Source organism: Artibeus jamaicensis, unplaced genomic scaffold (assembly GCF_021234435.1).
Source record: "Artibeus jamaicensis isolate MK-2021 breed Jamaican fruit bat unplaced genomic scaffold, CSHL_Jam_final contig_1127, whole genome shotgun sequence".
In the NCBI taxonomy this organism is placed as follows: Eukaryota; Metazoa; Chordata; class Mammalia; order Chiroptera; family Phyllostomidae; genus Artibeus; species Artibeus jamaicensis.
In genome coordinates this window covers 1281973-1295969 of record NW_026521219.1, presented here as the reverse complement: position 1 = coordinate 1295969, position 13997 = coordinate 1281973, and the positions used below count along the sequence as shown (strand labels likewise).

At 37.9% G+C, this 13997-nt stretch overlaps 1 protein-coding gene across 23 annotated transcripts in view; it reads right to left on the bottom strand.

Moving 5' to 3' along the window:
• The window catches only part of RIMS1 (regulating synaptic membrane exocytosis 1), a 425147-nt gene that overhangs the window by 49805 nt on the left and 361345 nt on the right, over window positions 1–13997 (bottom strand). For 13 of the 23 annotated variants that reach the window (XM_053664034.1, XM_037147279.2, XM_037147135.2 and 10 more), the window contains one exon: window positions 12506–12741. The exons of the other annotated variants lie outside the window; for them this stretch is intronic. In XM_053664034.1, coding sequence (XP_053520009.1) covers window positions 12506–12741 — 236 coding nt within the window. The remainder of the gene's footprint in view (window positions 1–12505; window positions 12742–13997) is intronic. 23 annotated transcript variants of the gene reach the window in all.

Genomic DNA, 13997 nt, shown 5'->3' with positions numbered 1-13997 from the left:
TTTTGTTTTAGGTGTGGTTGTTGATAACTGTGAGTTTGCTGTCCTTTCACTGTTCATTTTTTTAGATAAGTCCCTTTAACATTTCATGTAATAAGGGCTTGGTGATGATGAACTCCTTGAATTTCATCTTATCTGAGAAGCACTTTATCTGCCCTTCCATTCTAAATGAAAGCTTTGCTGGATAGAGTAATCTTGGTTGTTGGTCTTTGGATTTCATGACTTGGAATACTTCTTTCCAGCCCCTTCTTGCTTGTAGGGTCTCTTTTGAGAAATCTGCTGACAGTCTGATGGGAACTCCTTTGTAGGTGACTGTCCTCTTATCTCTTGCTGCTTCTAGGATTCTCTCCTTCATTTTAATCTTGGCTAATGTAATGATGATGTGCCTTGGTGTGTTCCTTCTGGGGTCCAATTTCTTTGGGACTCTCTGAGCTTCCTGGATTTCCTGGAAGTCTATTTCTTTTGCCAGATTGGGGAAGTTCTCCTTTATTTGTTCAAATAAGTTTTCCACTCGTGGCTGTTCCTCTTCCCCTTCTGGTACCCCTATAATTTGGATGTTGGAATGTGTAAAGATTTCCTGGAGGTTCCTAAATCTCTCCTCATTTTTTTGAATTCTTTTTTGTTCATTTTTTTCTGTTTGGTTATTTTTTCCTTCCTTCTGGTCCACTCCCTTGATTTGAGTCCCAGTTTCCTTTCCATTATTATTGCTTTCCTGTACATTTTCCTCCATTTCAATTAGTTTAGCCTTCATATGTTCCTCTAATTTGTGACTAAAATCAACCAGTTCTGTGAGCATCCTGATCACCAGTGTGTTGAACTATGCATCTGAAAGTTTTGCTATTTCTGGTCACTTGGAGTTATGGGCTCTGGAGCTTTGAGTTCTTCTTGAGCCATAATGTTTTGCTCTGTTCGTGCCTGTCACGTATGAGGAGCAGAGCCCTAGGTGTTCACCAGGGAGGGGCCACCCAGGTCGCTGGTTTGTGATGCTGTATGTGGGGGCAGGGTCAGAGAGGGACAATAGCAGTTCCCTCTGCTGCTTCCTGCCACTGCGGCCTGCACAGTCCGTCTCACTGCTTGCTCCTTTGCCGATTTTTCTGCATGTCAATGTGTGAACGCGGTCAGCCCTCAGTGGGTCCACCCCCTTGCAAACTCAGTGGGTCTGCCCGCTACTCTGCACCTGGGATCCACCCACGGCTGCCGGTGGGCCTGGGTCATGCACCCAGTTCGGTCCTGTGGATCTTTCCTGCCTGACCCTGCTCTGCTGCTGGCCCCTCTTACCAGTTTGGCTGAATGGTTCATTGTTGCCAGACTTCCGTATAGTTCAATTTTCTGTGGTTTGGCTGCATTTTTGTCGCTAAGACTTTGTTGTTTTTAAACTTGGTTATGCAAGAAGGCACAGTGTTTCCACCTATGCCTCCATCTTGGTGGAAGTGCTGAAGTAGAATTTTTAAATATTTAGGAACTGGCATTTTTGGCAGCAGGCTAAATCACCTACATTCAATGATCTCCAGAATTTATTTTCCTGTGGATTTCTAATCAACAGACGGGGCTCTCAAGACCCTCTCCCAGCAGAAGCTTTGAATCTATGTTCAGTTTCCATGATGCAGGCAGACAAATCAAAGATTCTTTCTTACACTTTCAAATTCAAAGCAATAAAAGTATCAAAATATGGTGTTAACTGATTTGCTTATATTCCCCAATTAATATACTACTTCATTAGATAATGGTAGCGTTTCAATGCAACCATATGCTTATTAAAATATAAATTTATTTGCTTATTACCTATAATTTATAATCCCTTTTCATTTGAAACTTCCCTAAGTATATGATTATGTACTAATTGATGAACTGTCAGAAGTTTTTTACGGTTTGAAATCAATAGCTAAAGACATGTGGTATTTCCACTTACAAAAGCATCCCAGAGTACTGAGTTTGAATCTGGAATCCTGACTGTTATTCCTCCTGTAGTGCTAGAACACACAGTATGTTAATGTCTCAGTAAAACCATGACTAGTCACTGTGTGCCACGCTCTTTAGTTATAAGAAAAGAATCCTTAAAATGTAAATGATTTTGTAATAAGTATCACAATGTACTGGCCTGACATCAAAAGTTTTATTTTCAGTGTAAGAATTCACTAGCTGACTTACAAAGTCGTTGTGTTAGATCCATTATATAGAGAGATCCTCTGTTTCTATCCCCAACAAAAGATAGACATCCAAAAGATCTGGCTATTTTTGTATTTTTTACCTAAGTATTTCTACAAGGTTTATAAGCAGACCTTTATAAATGGAGACACTGTAATGTCTTAATCAGTATTAATGAAAATTTTTATCTTTCAGAATTTTCTAATAAAATGTTACTTGATTTAATTTTTACTGTAATGGTAAAGAAGTTACTATCACACCAATTCATTTACTGTCTAAAAATCTTAAAATGATAATTATCTGTTGCCTATGGAAGGGTTAAAACTTAAAAGCAAAAAGGTAGAATTATCCAGTAAAATATATCCAGATAAATGTTTATGTACTTTTGAAGATAAGAGAGACAAATGGAGGTAGATATTAATAAAAAATAACCTGTCCTTACTAAAAATTAAAAATGTATTGGTTTCCTAAAAATAACAAAACACAGAAGAAAAAATTGCCTTTATAATTTACCCACTAAGAACAACATGTCCCAATGTTAAATGAAGTACCACAATATGGTCAATTAATTAAAAGCTGAGCATGAAATTCTGATTGAGTATGCATCATACTCACCCGTCCAATATACTTCTATCACGGTTCTTCATTTAAGTCACTACATTGTATAAGACCACGAAATACCTGATGTATGGTTATTACTTTTGGGTAACACTGAAGTTTGTCTCATGACAAGATATTTATGGGGGCAGAGAAGCATTTAAACAGCACTGTACAGTAACCAAAGAAAGTCTTTACAGGAACCCAGAGAATCACGTTAGTTAGCCCTGGTAGGAAGTTGGAATTTAGATGAGGCTTAAAGAGGGAGAAGGATTTTCACAAGCAAGATGACAGATTGAGAACTTTCCAGGTGGAGGGTTTAGCACCTGTAAAGGTACAATAGAAAAAAGGAACTTTAAGGTGTGTTTTGTGAACTCTAGGAAAGCTAGTCCAGCTGAAGCATTGTCGGAAATGAAGTAACTCATGTGAAAGATGGGAGATAAACAAGCATCCTTTACTCATCTCAAATAAAAAGTAGACATTTTTTAACCAGTATTTTTCTATTGTACACATCTTACTGGTTTTATATCTGCACAATGCATGTAACCTAAAGTGTAAGTTAAATTTTATCCAAATTAAAATAAAGCCTATGGACTTTCTATGATCTCAGCAAGAACCATTTTGGGGAGCTGGATGGGTGGTCAAAATTCAGACTGAAGTGTGAGGAGGACTGAGTGAGTGGCTTGTAAGGAAAAGGACGAAATAAAGAAAACCCTTTCAAAAAGTTTCATCCAAGAAAATCTGTGTGCCTAGGAAAGACGTTGTGTTAAGTAATTATCACTGAAATAACAGACATAGTCCCTGAGCTCCCAGTTGGGAAACTTATATTTAAGGGAAGTGCTTTTACAGCTTAAGGTAAGCAGCTAAGTCAGGGATGCATTTTTAGGGCAAGGCTGAAATGCCGTGAGGTATCTGTCTTTGGGGAATAAGCCTTCATTCAGGAGAATCATCGTGTCTATGAGGTGCGCTCTCAACAGGTGCACAGCATAAATGTAAACACTGCAGCAAAACAGGGGCAGTCATGGTGGCGGCTGAGCTTAACTCCTGACGTGGAGAAGCAGGGAATGTGTTCAGGGACCTATGGAAACGCTCACTCTTCACTCATGTCTCCATCTGCATTCTGCACTGCAGCCACCAAGTACTTGGCTTGGCCAAAAAGCCATGAAACTTGCTCTTTAAAGCCCCAGATAGTGAATATTTTTGGCTTTGTGGGCCACAAGGTCTCTGCCTTTGTAGTGTGAAAGCTGGACAATATGTAAATTAATGAGCATGGCTATATTTCAATAAAACTGTATTTATGGACACCAAAACAGAATTTTATGTAATCTTCATGTGTCACAAAATATTATTCTTATTGTAATTTTCTTCAACCATTTGAAATATCATAGAAATTATTTTTAGTTCATAAACCATAAAACAAGGCTTTCAGCCAGAGTTTGCCAAATTCAAATTTTTTAGTTCAGAGCTAGAAAAAGGACAAAAATAGAGCAGCTGGTGCATGTTTGGAAATACAAATCCTTATTAGGGCATCTCTTCAGAAGATGAGTTACTATAGCCGAATTGAATCTCTATTAACAGTAGTGAATTCCTAAGCCAGACAGCAACAGTAAATAAAGGGGCCCAAGCTTACATTCATCTGATGGTTTTGCAGACTTGAGAGTCATTTCTGGCACCATAGTTTTGTGTTCAGGAAAACAAAGGACGAGAAACATTACGTTCCTCGGAGTGTTTTTCTTGTGCTCTGAAATGACTCGAATAAATGAGGCACCGACAAGGAATTTAGGTCTCAGCAAGATTTTGATTCACAGTAGTTTTCAGTTTCTGAAACTTCTGGGGGGCACTCATCTTTCATAAGAATTTTTTGCTTCCGTTATAACCAGCAGGGTGAAGAATACTGTTCCTAGAATGTTCAGGGACCACCCTAGCTTCCCTTCCCTGTGGCTATAGCTTACTTTAGTAAAGGGCATGCAGGGCATCTTCACAAAGCAAAACTAGACTTAAAAGACAGAGAATATTTTGGAAACCTGAGCTGCTTATAAGGAGAAAAAAAAAGTCCTAAAGCAAATGTAAGACATTCACTTCCCAAGCTGGTACTCACTTGATTTATTGTATGACTTGCTTTATTTTATCTGTATGAGTTTTGGGAAGACATTTGAAAAAAAATTAGCAGAGGGAATTTAATATCTTGCAAATTTTCTTGGCATTATTATTACCTATGGACAATGTGAAGTTTAAAATAATGCCTTGAACTCAGGGGGAAATTAGCTGCTTCAGGTACTATCCTTTTAGGTGTTAGTGGGTTCAAGTTACAGTTTTATCAGTGTCTGTTATTCATTCTATGATTTTATCTTGAGAAGTTAGTGGTATGCTTTGAAAATTTATTAACTCTTAATAAAAAAATTTGAAGTCAAATATCCATAAATCTCTGTGAAACTTCTTAGAATGTTTATATTTTTGCCCTTAATATAATCTTGTAGGGTAATGAACTCCATGCAGGTTTTAACCTTTATTATGGACCCTCTGCTATGTTTCATGCCTGTGATTATAATGAAAGAATCTGTTTTACTTTCATCAAGATACACTGTCAAAACGAAACCAAAGTTTTAGACCTGTATCCTGACTGAGGATAAGAAAGAGAGATGCTCACTGCCACGGGCAGAGGGAACATCAACAGGAAGAGAGAAGGCAGAGCTTCAGTTTTCTCCACTGAGACAGTCACACTAGAAAGGGTCCCACTAAGTAGTAACTAGCAGCGCAAGGCAGGTGAACTCCCAAACTGAGTACATGAATCCAGAGCAAACCATGTTTTATATCAGAATCTTAATGACTGGCAATACGATCTCAAAGAATTCCACGACAACCTCGGAAATCCTGGTGAGGACACCAGGACACACAAAGGCAGGTGATGACAGTCTTGAAAGTTACAGAACAGCTAAAAATGAACTAGATACCTGCAGAGGTGACACTGATCCCTGGTAAACGTTTGTTCAAGTGACTTTTCAGAGGCTGCACATTCTCCAAACTCTGCTGGAACTCCAGTGCTGCCGGGCAGTACTTTTATCTATACCAGTTAATTTCTTACCACATTCCTCCCGTGTGTCCACACTTTATCCATCTGCTTTTGCCCCTCGGAAGGTCAGAGTCTTCCAACTCAAGCTCCTTCAGCTTTCAATGTTCCCACTGCTATATTCCTTTGGATTTCAGTCATTTCCTCTTTTTAAAAATCAAACTCAGAGAAAGAACCATCTTTCCCTTCTCTAAGAATACTCTTGTATCATTGAATTAACCCCTCTGTTCTCTGGGACTTAGCTCTGTTAATTAATATTCTTTGTGTTGTATTTTTCCATCTCTTCATCAAGAGGTGCTTTTTCCATACCTCATCCTGGGAAAATGCTTAGATGCCTTTTACACACACACACACACACACGCGCGCGCGCATGTGCACGCATTTACTCCTAGTGTTTCTTCAATTACAGTCTAGTACATGAAAGATGCACAGCAAGTATTGGAAGAATGAAAAATACTATTCACACTTGTTTTCTTTCCTTTCTAATGCTTTCTAAAGAGATATTCATAATACTTGCTTCTAGTCACTGATTTTTCCCAGCCCTAGCCTCATCCACCTGGACAGGCTGAAGGGCAGTGAGAGCAGCTGTACACTACCCCACAGCAGGCCCACTCGGCCCCTCCTGTTGAGCTCCCACCCACAGCGGGGTGGTAACTGGAGCGGGTAGATGGATGGTGGTTGGAGGGAGAAGGCTGAAGTAAATGACCAAGTGGACAGTGCAGGGGGCTCCAGCCCACGCTGACTCCCGTCCCACTGAGGCACACTCCAGCCTCACTTATTTCACTCCACAGTCCTTTCCTCTAGCCAAACTGTGTTCCTGAATCGAGATAATTTATTAAAATACATATTTTTGTTCTCCTTCAAATTTTTCCTCCCCCTTTACACAAAATTATTAGACTTTTAATAATTGCCACCAAAATTATTTTATGTTTCCTTGCTACGGGGATTTCTGCAGGAAAACAGGCAGCTGGAAGGTCACAGTAACTCTGTCTAGTCTTCTGTAAATGCCTGACCTCTAAAACAGAGGATGCTGAATGTGCCAGCCCAGGTGGAGAGAAGGCAGCTTTGCAGGGCCTCTAGACTGGGTGGGAAGTGTAGGGGCCTCGGCCCTGCTCCACGCACTTTGCAGTCACACAAAAAGAGAGAGGAAGAATTCACCAGGAACTTCATGTAACTGAAGTGTTTTTTATAAAGGTTCAGATTCCTCTCATCAGACAGAGTGTGCATCATTTTCAAGTTGCTAATTTTTTATCTCTGTCCATGTGAAATGTTTTTCCTTAACAGATGTATACCTATTACTTTGCTCATGGCACTCACCCACACTTTATGTGCTTGTAGCAAGTTGACAATGAAGCCAGAGCTTGATGTACAGGAATTCAGAGAAAAAAATGAAAGTGGTGACTGCTGACATAACAGGGGACAACTTGCAGAATTAGAGGGTTTTAAATAGGGTCTTATAGGAAAGGATTTGGAGAGGGGATTTGCATATCGGGAAAACACTGGAAAAGTACAGAACATCTATCATTAAAGAAACACAGAAGTGATTTCTTAGCACAATCAGTACATAACTGACTCTTAATTGTTCAAAAGCTATGAAGTAGTCCTGTAATATTTCCCATCATTTAACAAGTGTTATAATCATTAAAATGGTATTAGTCTGACAAAGTACCCTCAACTGTTAATGATACAGTAACTAACACTCCTGTTAGACAGGTGGACCCTGATTCCCTACCAGTTCTGCCTGTGCTCGCATGCTGGGGACTTAGACCCTTGATGAATTTGTCTTCCCAATTCTTTTGGTAACACACTTAAATGGTGCTGAATTTTATGTCAGGCACTTTGCTTTATATTTTCTCATTTAGTTCTTTGGCTCCTGTTATTCAAGTGTGAACAACTTCCTTGCACCAGACATGATGCAAGGATACTATTAATTTTGAAATACCCACTCTGTCTGATAAAGTACTAGAGATACAGTTATTCAATAATGTAAGATAAAGTAAATCAAGCAATATAATCAGAAAGCGAATACTTTACATTTATAGATGTTTTCTTCATAAAAACTAAAAGTTCTAATCAGAAATCATAGTCTCACATACACAGTGTTTATACAATCTATCCTGAGACAACCTGTCTCTTGTATTGAGAAAGGATATCCAATTCCAATTAAACAAATCTTCACGTAATAACTTTAGGATGCACACAGACTTACTTTCCATGGCCCAGGGGAATGAGCACTTACTTTCAACATTTAATCAATGTGTTGTATCCCCTGTCCCGGAAAGTCCTTCCCTGATTTATTTTTTAGTGATCACCTCTTCAAGGAAGCCCCCCTAGACTGCGTGAGAGAGAATCCTACTCTTCTTTGGTTCTCTCTGTACCACTTTGATGCTTGGATAACTGTCATTCTTGAACTGAAATATTTACATGTCATTTGCCTTAATAACCGGTGATACCTTTGAGGGCAGGGACAGTGTGTAATTCTATTGTTTGGTACTCCTAGTCTGGCACGGAGCCTACCGTGTGATAGCGATGCAGTCGTGCAGCGCATGTGTGTGGAACCTTACTCACACTCCTTTTAGTCCAGTGGTTAAGAGCACGGGCTCTCGCACTAGGAAGCCTGAGTTTAATTCTGGCCCAATCACTTGCAATGGGACCTCTGTGCCTTAGTTTCTTTAAATTCAAAATGGGAATAATAAGAGTAGTACTTCATAAATTTGTTATGATCAGTAAAGGAGTGAAATTACACACACACACACACACACACATAAATGCATGCATATAACTCACAGAGGACATGGGAAAAGCTCTTGAAACATAAATCAATGATTAATTTTATTCAATTAGACACAGGAATCTTGCAATTCTATGATATCATAATCACCTTACACTTGTAAATAATTAGGAATGATTCTTCACAGATTAGTGTAGCCTTCTCAATAATGCCCTCATTTACAAGTGAGGAGATTACCACTGCTGGAATATCATGGAGTCAGTCGGTCTGTGAGTGAGGGACCAAACTCACAGTATGTCATCCAGCCCTTTAAACCTACACAAGCTAAAACCTCCTTCACATTATAAAGCCTAGCTCTTACGTTTACCCACAGCTTCATCAATTCATATATTTACATTCCTGGATCAGTAGCCTTTTCTTCACATTCCCTTTCCTTCACGACTTCACTTTTCAATCTAATTCAGCTACCAATTAGCAAATAGGTTTTAGCCCTGTGCTCGACTGCTTGAAGGCATTTACCAGTAGGAGCACTGAGTCACTGCTTGGAATGTCACTACCTGTTTATGTCACTCTCCTAGTTAAAAAATACATATGTAAAAAAGTTATTCCTACTTTCATCATGAACTAATAGTGTGGTAAAGGTTATTTTAAAGTATCCATATTATTTATAATGGAAATATTCTAAAGATAAGGATATATAATTAAAGAGCCCAGTAAATACATATATGTAAATTATATATAATTGAAAAGCATGCTACATGCTCTTCATAGTAAATATATATGTGTGTATGTATAAAATTTACTATGCTTTTCAATTTGCTAAATACATTTTACTTGACTTTGAACAGATTCAAATATACTCCTTTGAGCAAACCTGAGCTATAAAAAAAAGAGAACAACTATGTGCTTGAAATCTCTCATTCTAAAAAGAGCTGGTTAAACTTTGTTTCCAAGGGTTTCATATTCTCCTGGTTTCCTGTCATCTGTACGGTGGAGGAGAGGAATCTGTCACCCAGGGTGAAGGCAGTGGACCCCAAGTAGCTCACTGTAAGAGAAGCCCTCAACTAAAGTTTTTCTTTACATTAAACGTTGTGTATATATTCTATTCCATAGAATACATAGCTTATATTAATTAATATATAAGTAATACCGTTGTCCTCCTTCAAATGTTTGGTCAACTGACATTATTAGAAAATATGTCTTCATTATCTGCGCTCTTGAAGGGCCTCCTGCAAAGCCTCTTCAGTTTAGAAATACTAATTTCATAACAAGGACATTTAAATCAACCACTGTAGTGTTTCTTAAAATTGAATCAATACTAGATAGTTTGTTTTTCTTAGATGATGGGCTTGGGGAAGAGAGAGTTTAGAAAAAAATTTAAAGGTTTATTTATTTTTAGAGAGGGAAAGGGAGGGAGAAAGAGAGGGAGAAAAGCATCAATGTGTAGCTGTTCCTCACACGCCCCCCACAGGGGACCTGGCCTGAAACCCAGGCATGTGCCCTGACTGGGAATTGAACTGGCGACCCTTTGGTTCATAGGCCAGCATTCAATCTACTGAGCTATACCAGCTGGGGCAGGAAAAAAATTTTTAAAATATTGTAAGAATTTGTAGACATTAAAAATGTGGTGTCACTGAAAGAAAGGGCTAAAAATTCAGATATGTGAAAATACTGAGCTTGCTTAAAGTGGGACATCCAAGAGGAGCTTTTTTACAGGACATTTAAATTAGGGAATATTTTTGTGTGTGAGGAGGAATTCAAAATGCAGATTTGATGGTAATTTGAAGAAGTAGAAGCAATGGGAAAATAAGATTTGTTAGAAATTCTGAATTTAGTGAATCTTCACAGGTCAGAGGAAATATAATCACTGATGGGGCGGGGGGGAATCACTTGTAGAAGCCAGAAGAGGGAGAAAAACCAGGCCACTGCACTGAGTCAAAGAACAGTGATGCCTGAGGCTTGACACCACTTGTCACTTGAGAAAGATCATGAAGAATGAGGAGAGGTTATCAAATAAAAGGTAAAATGCCGATGTAGAAAGAGAAACGTAAAATTTCATACGTGGAACATTCACTGGAGGCCATCAGTCCAACACCACCCATTACATGAGCAAACTTACATAATAACAAAAAAGAAAAGGGTTCCAGAAAAATAAAGTCAAATTCCATTCACTGAGTCACTATGGAGAAAACAGTCTTGTTTTCTTGCCTTTGTAATCTAACATACTTTTTGTTCCTGCACAGTGTAACCTAATCTCCTAAAGGAGGGCATTCCATGCAAGTTACTAACAATACAACTTTTGGGAAGGTAGGTGTTTGAAATTTAACACTGAACGGAATAAAATTTAAATAAGTAAAGCCACGGGGCTGGGTACTTCAATGATAAACCTTTGAACTCACTACTTACAAAGCTGTGCCACAAGTATACCTTCTATCTAAAGTTACTGTTGTATTTTTATTCTAAAAAACCATAATTCCACTCAACTCATGACTGACAGAGGAAGACCTAACTAGAGGAGAAAAACAAAAAAAGAGAGTGTAGAAAGTCGGAGGAAGAAACACCCCGTCTCCTAAACCTGCAGATTCTTGCACAGGAAACACTGGTTTTCTAAAATGACCTCAAAGAACATTTCCACTTCATATGCATAATGAGGGATTTTGACATCTGATGGCCGAAGGCTATCCTATCCACTCCCCACACTGTAAAGCATCTTTACATCGACACCAAAAACCCAGAAGTGCCACTATAAAAAAATAAAGCAAAGCAAATAAAATGATGAAAAAATGCCTCCTATTTCTAAGGAAGAAACCTGACCTTGAGGAAGACAAATGATTCTCCAGGTCAGTGAACACCTCACCCTAGTGGCATGGCATAGAGGCAGATCTGTCACAGAGATGTCAACTAGCTTTGCTCTAAACCTCTGATGTTCAGAAAGAAAAACCTCTGTTTAGGTAAACAGCTGCATGCACTAGTTCAATTGTTTGAATGGCTCAGAATTTCCTGCCTCTAATTTATTTGTCAATTTGTCCAGTAGCATGCATAATTTTAAATAGGTAGGATACCAAGTCAACTTATAAAAGGAATTTCATGGAAATTTCATGGTGTAAGTAAATGTTGCAACAAGACTTTTGCTGTTAAAGAACAAAAATGGTACTAATGGTTACAACAGGAAAACAAGTGCTGACAATCAAAATGAAGTCAATATTTCTCTTACCTTTCACTTTCCACAGCACTGGGCACAGTACTGAATTGCTAATATGTCTGAGCAAATGTTATATAATCTTATTCATTTTTAAATATTCTTAATACAGAAATAACCCTCCTTTCTGTTTGCTTTTTTCCTAAATACCTTGAGGATATAAAGCTTTTAAGATTTATAAACAGTAGAAAAATATCTGAAACCCAAATTTGTATTAAAACATTCTTTGTAAAAATCCACTGACCCATTTTTGTAAAGTAAAAATAACCATGAGGTTTTTACTTGCATTGAAAATGTACAATTACAGTTCAATTATTATATTCATACAATACCATAAAAGCTATATTTTAAGTTGCACAACTGACCTTCTTTTCTATAATAATACAGATAGAGCCAACATTATAAGTAATTGTATTGTGGAACATTTTGAAAAGAAGAATCCTGTTGCTTTTCTCGCACAGAAACCAATTTGGATCTTTAATACTTCTTTGCATTTCCTTGCATATTTGTAAACATGACTTTAGTTGTTTTAACTTAAAGGAAAATATCTGACCACATTACTGATTGACAATGATATCTTGTTAGACAGCTGTACAGAGAAAAATAATAAACCCACACACTGTAAGAGATTTCCAGAGACAAAAAAAAAACCCAAACTTCCTTTGCAAAGAAGAATCAATACCTCTACAATCCCATCACAAACCCGAAGGTCCACTTCTGTTTCTGTGGCAAGAACTTGAGATGTTTAAGTTGAATTCACTTCACTCACCTGTGTGGCTTAGTTGGGATGTGCTTCTACTCCTTCGAGACACTATGGCGACCACTTTGGCACTCAGGCTCGACCTCCGTTTCTTTCCACCTGCTCCCACTGTACCCACGGCCGTGTCCGACTGACTGCCGTCATTATGCTCCAGTGTGTACATCTCTCCACTCACACTGGTGCTCTTCATGATGGCTCTTCCTGAAGTCCCCATCCGTCTGCCTTGCATTTTAGGGGTAAATGAACTATATTTACAAAGTAAAAACATATATGCATCCATAAATTACAGGTCAGCATAACTGAAATGCTAAATCTAATTTATTCTGAAATAATCCAGGCAGATTTTTAGGGGGAAAATTCACTTGAAAAGTAGTCCTACAGCTATGCATATTTTAAGATCACATCACTGACCCTAAATATTTACTAGATGTAGCTTATAACTGTATGACAGAGGAAGCTATAAACTCTCTCAAAGATAGTACAAGGAAATGCAACCAGTGCTGTCCATGGGAGGTACATGTTACTGGCCAATTTTGTAAATAGTTACTATGTTACTTTCAGAAAAACTAAAATATTTAAATAAATGAGACACTTTTATACATCTTTGAGGAAAAATTTTTGTTAAAAATGGATACTCTAAATCTGCTACATGACAAGTTTTAAAAAATGAAAGCATTATCTGTTCTAGTTTGTTTGGGATTTCAACAAATAGATACATCTTTGCTCTGGCTTAATGAGTCTAGGAAAGACTGCTAATAAAGCAAATAAAAAAAGAACAAAACCAAACCACCATGTCTTTCCCCCTTCTTTGTCCCTGACACTCCGTCTCCTCCACACAAACATCTCGTTTTCCTATTTCAACTCTTCAAATTCACCTGCTTTAGGCTGATACTTTCCTTTTCCATTTTGTTCTTTTCTATTAAAACATATTGTCTATGTTCCCAGATTGCATTAGTTTATCAGAATTATATTGCTGTACTTTTTCTCAAATGAATAAATTATGCTTGAGAATTTCATGAACCATGGAAGACTGATGGAAAAAACAAACACATCAACCAACCAACCAACCAACCAACCAAAAATCATCTCCACTTGCCAAAGTAAATGTATGTCTGTGAGTTACAGAGAGGAAGGGCAGGGAAGCAGGGGGCCAAGACGTCAGGATTCTTTGAACCTTTTAAATTAATGTTGCATATGCAGTCACATTATACATCTAGATGGGTTTTTACTTTCTTAATTTTGTTTTCTCAAAATATTGTAAAATTTGGCTTACATGACCCTTGCCACCAAGTAAATTTTCTATTTCTCGAGCTGATCTGCAAAATACATGATCTAACATAACGGCGTGTTTTAACAGTGATGCCATTTAATACAGAAGTGCAAATAAATCCTAATATGATTAGAAAAGATTAAATAAAATTTTATCTTGGGATCATGCAATATATTTGTGGTCACAAATATGAAGGGGGACCCCCAAAAACCTGTAAGTATCTCCTGGAGT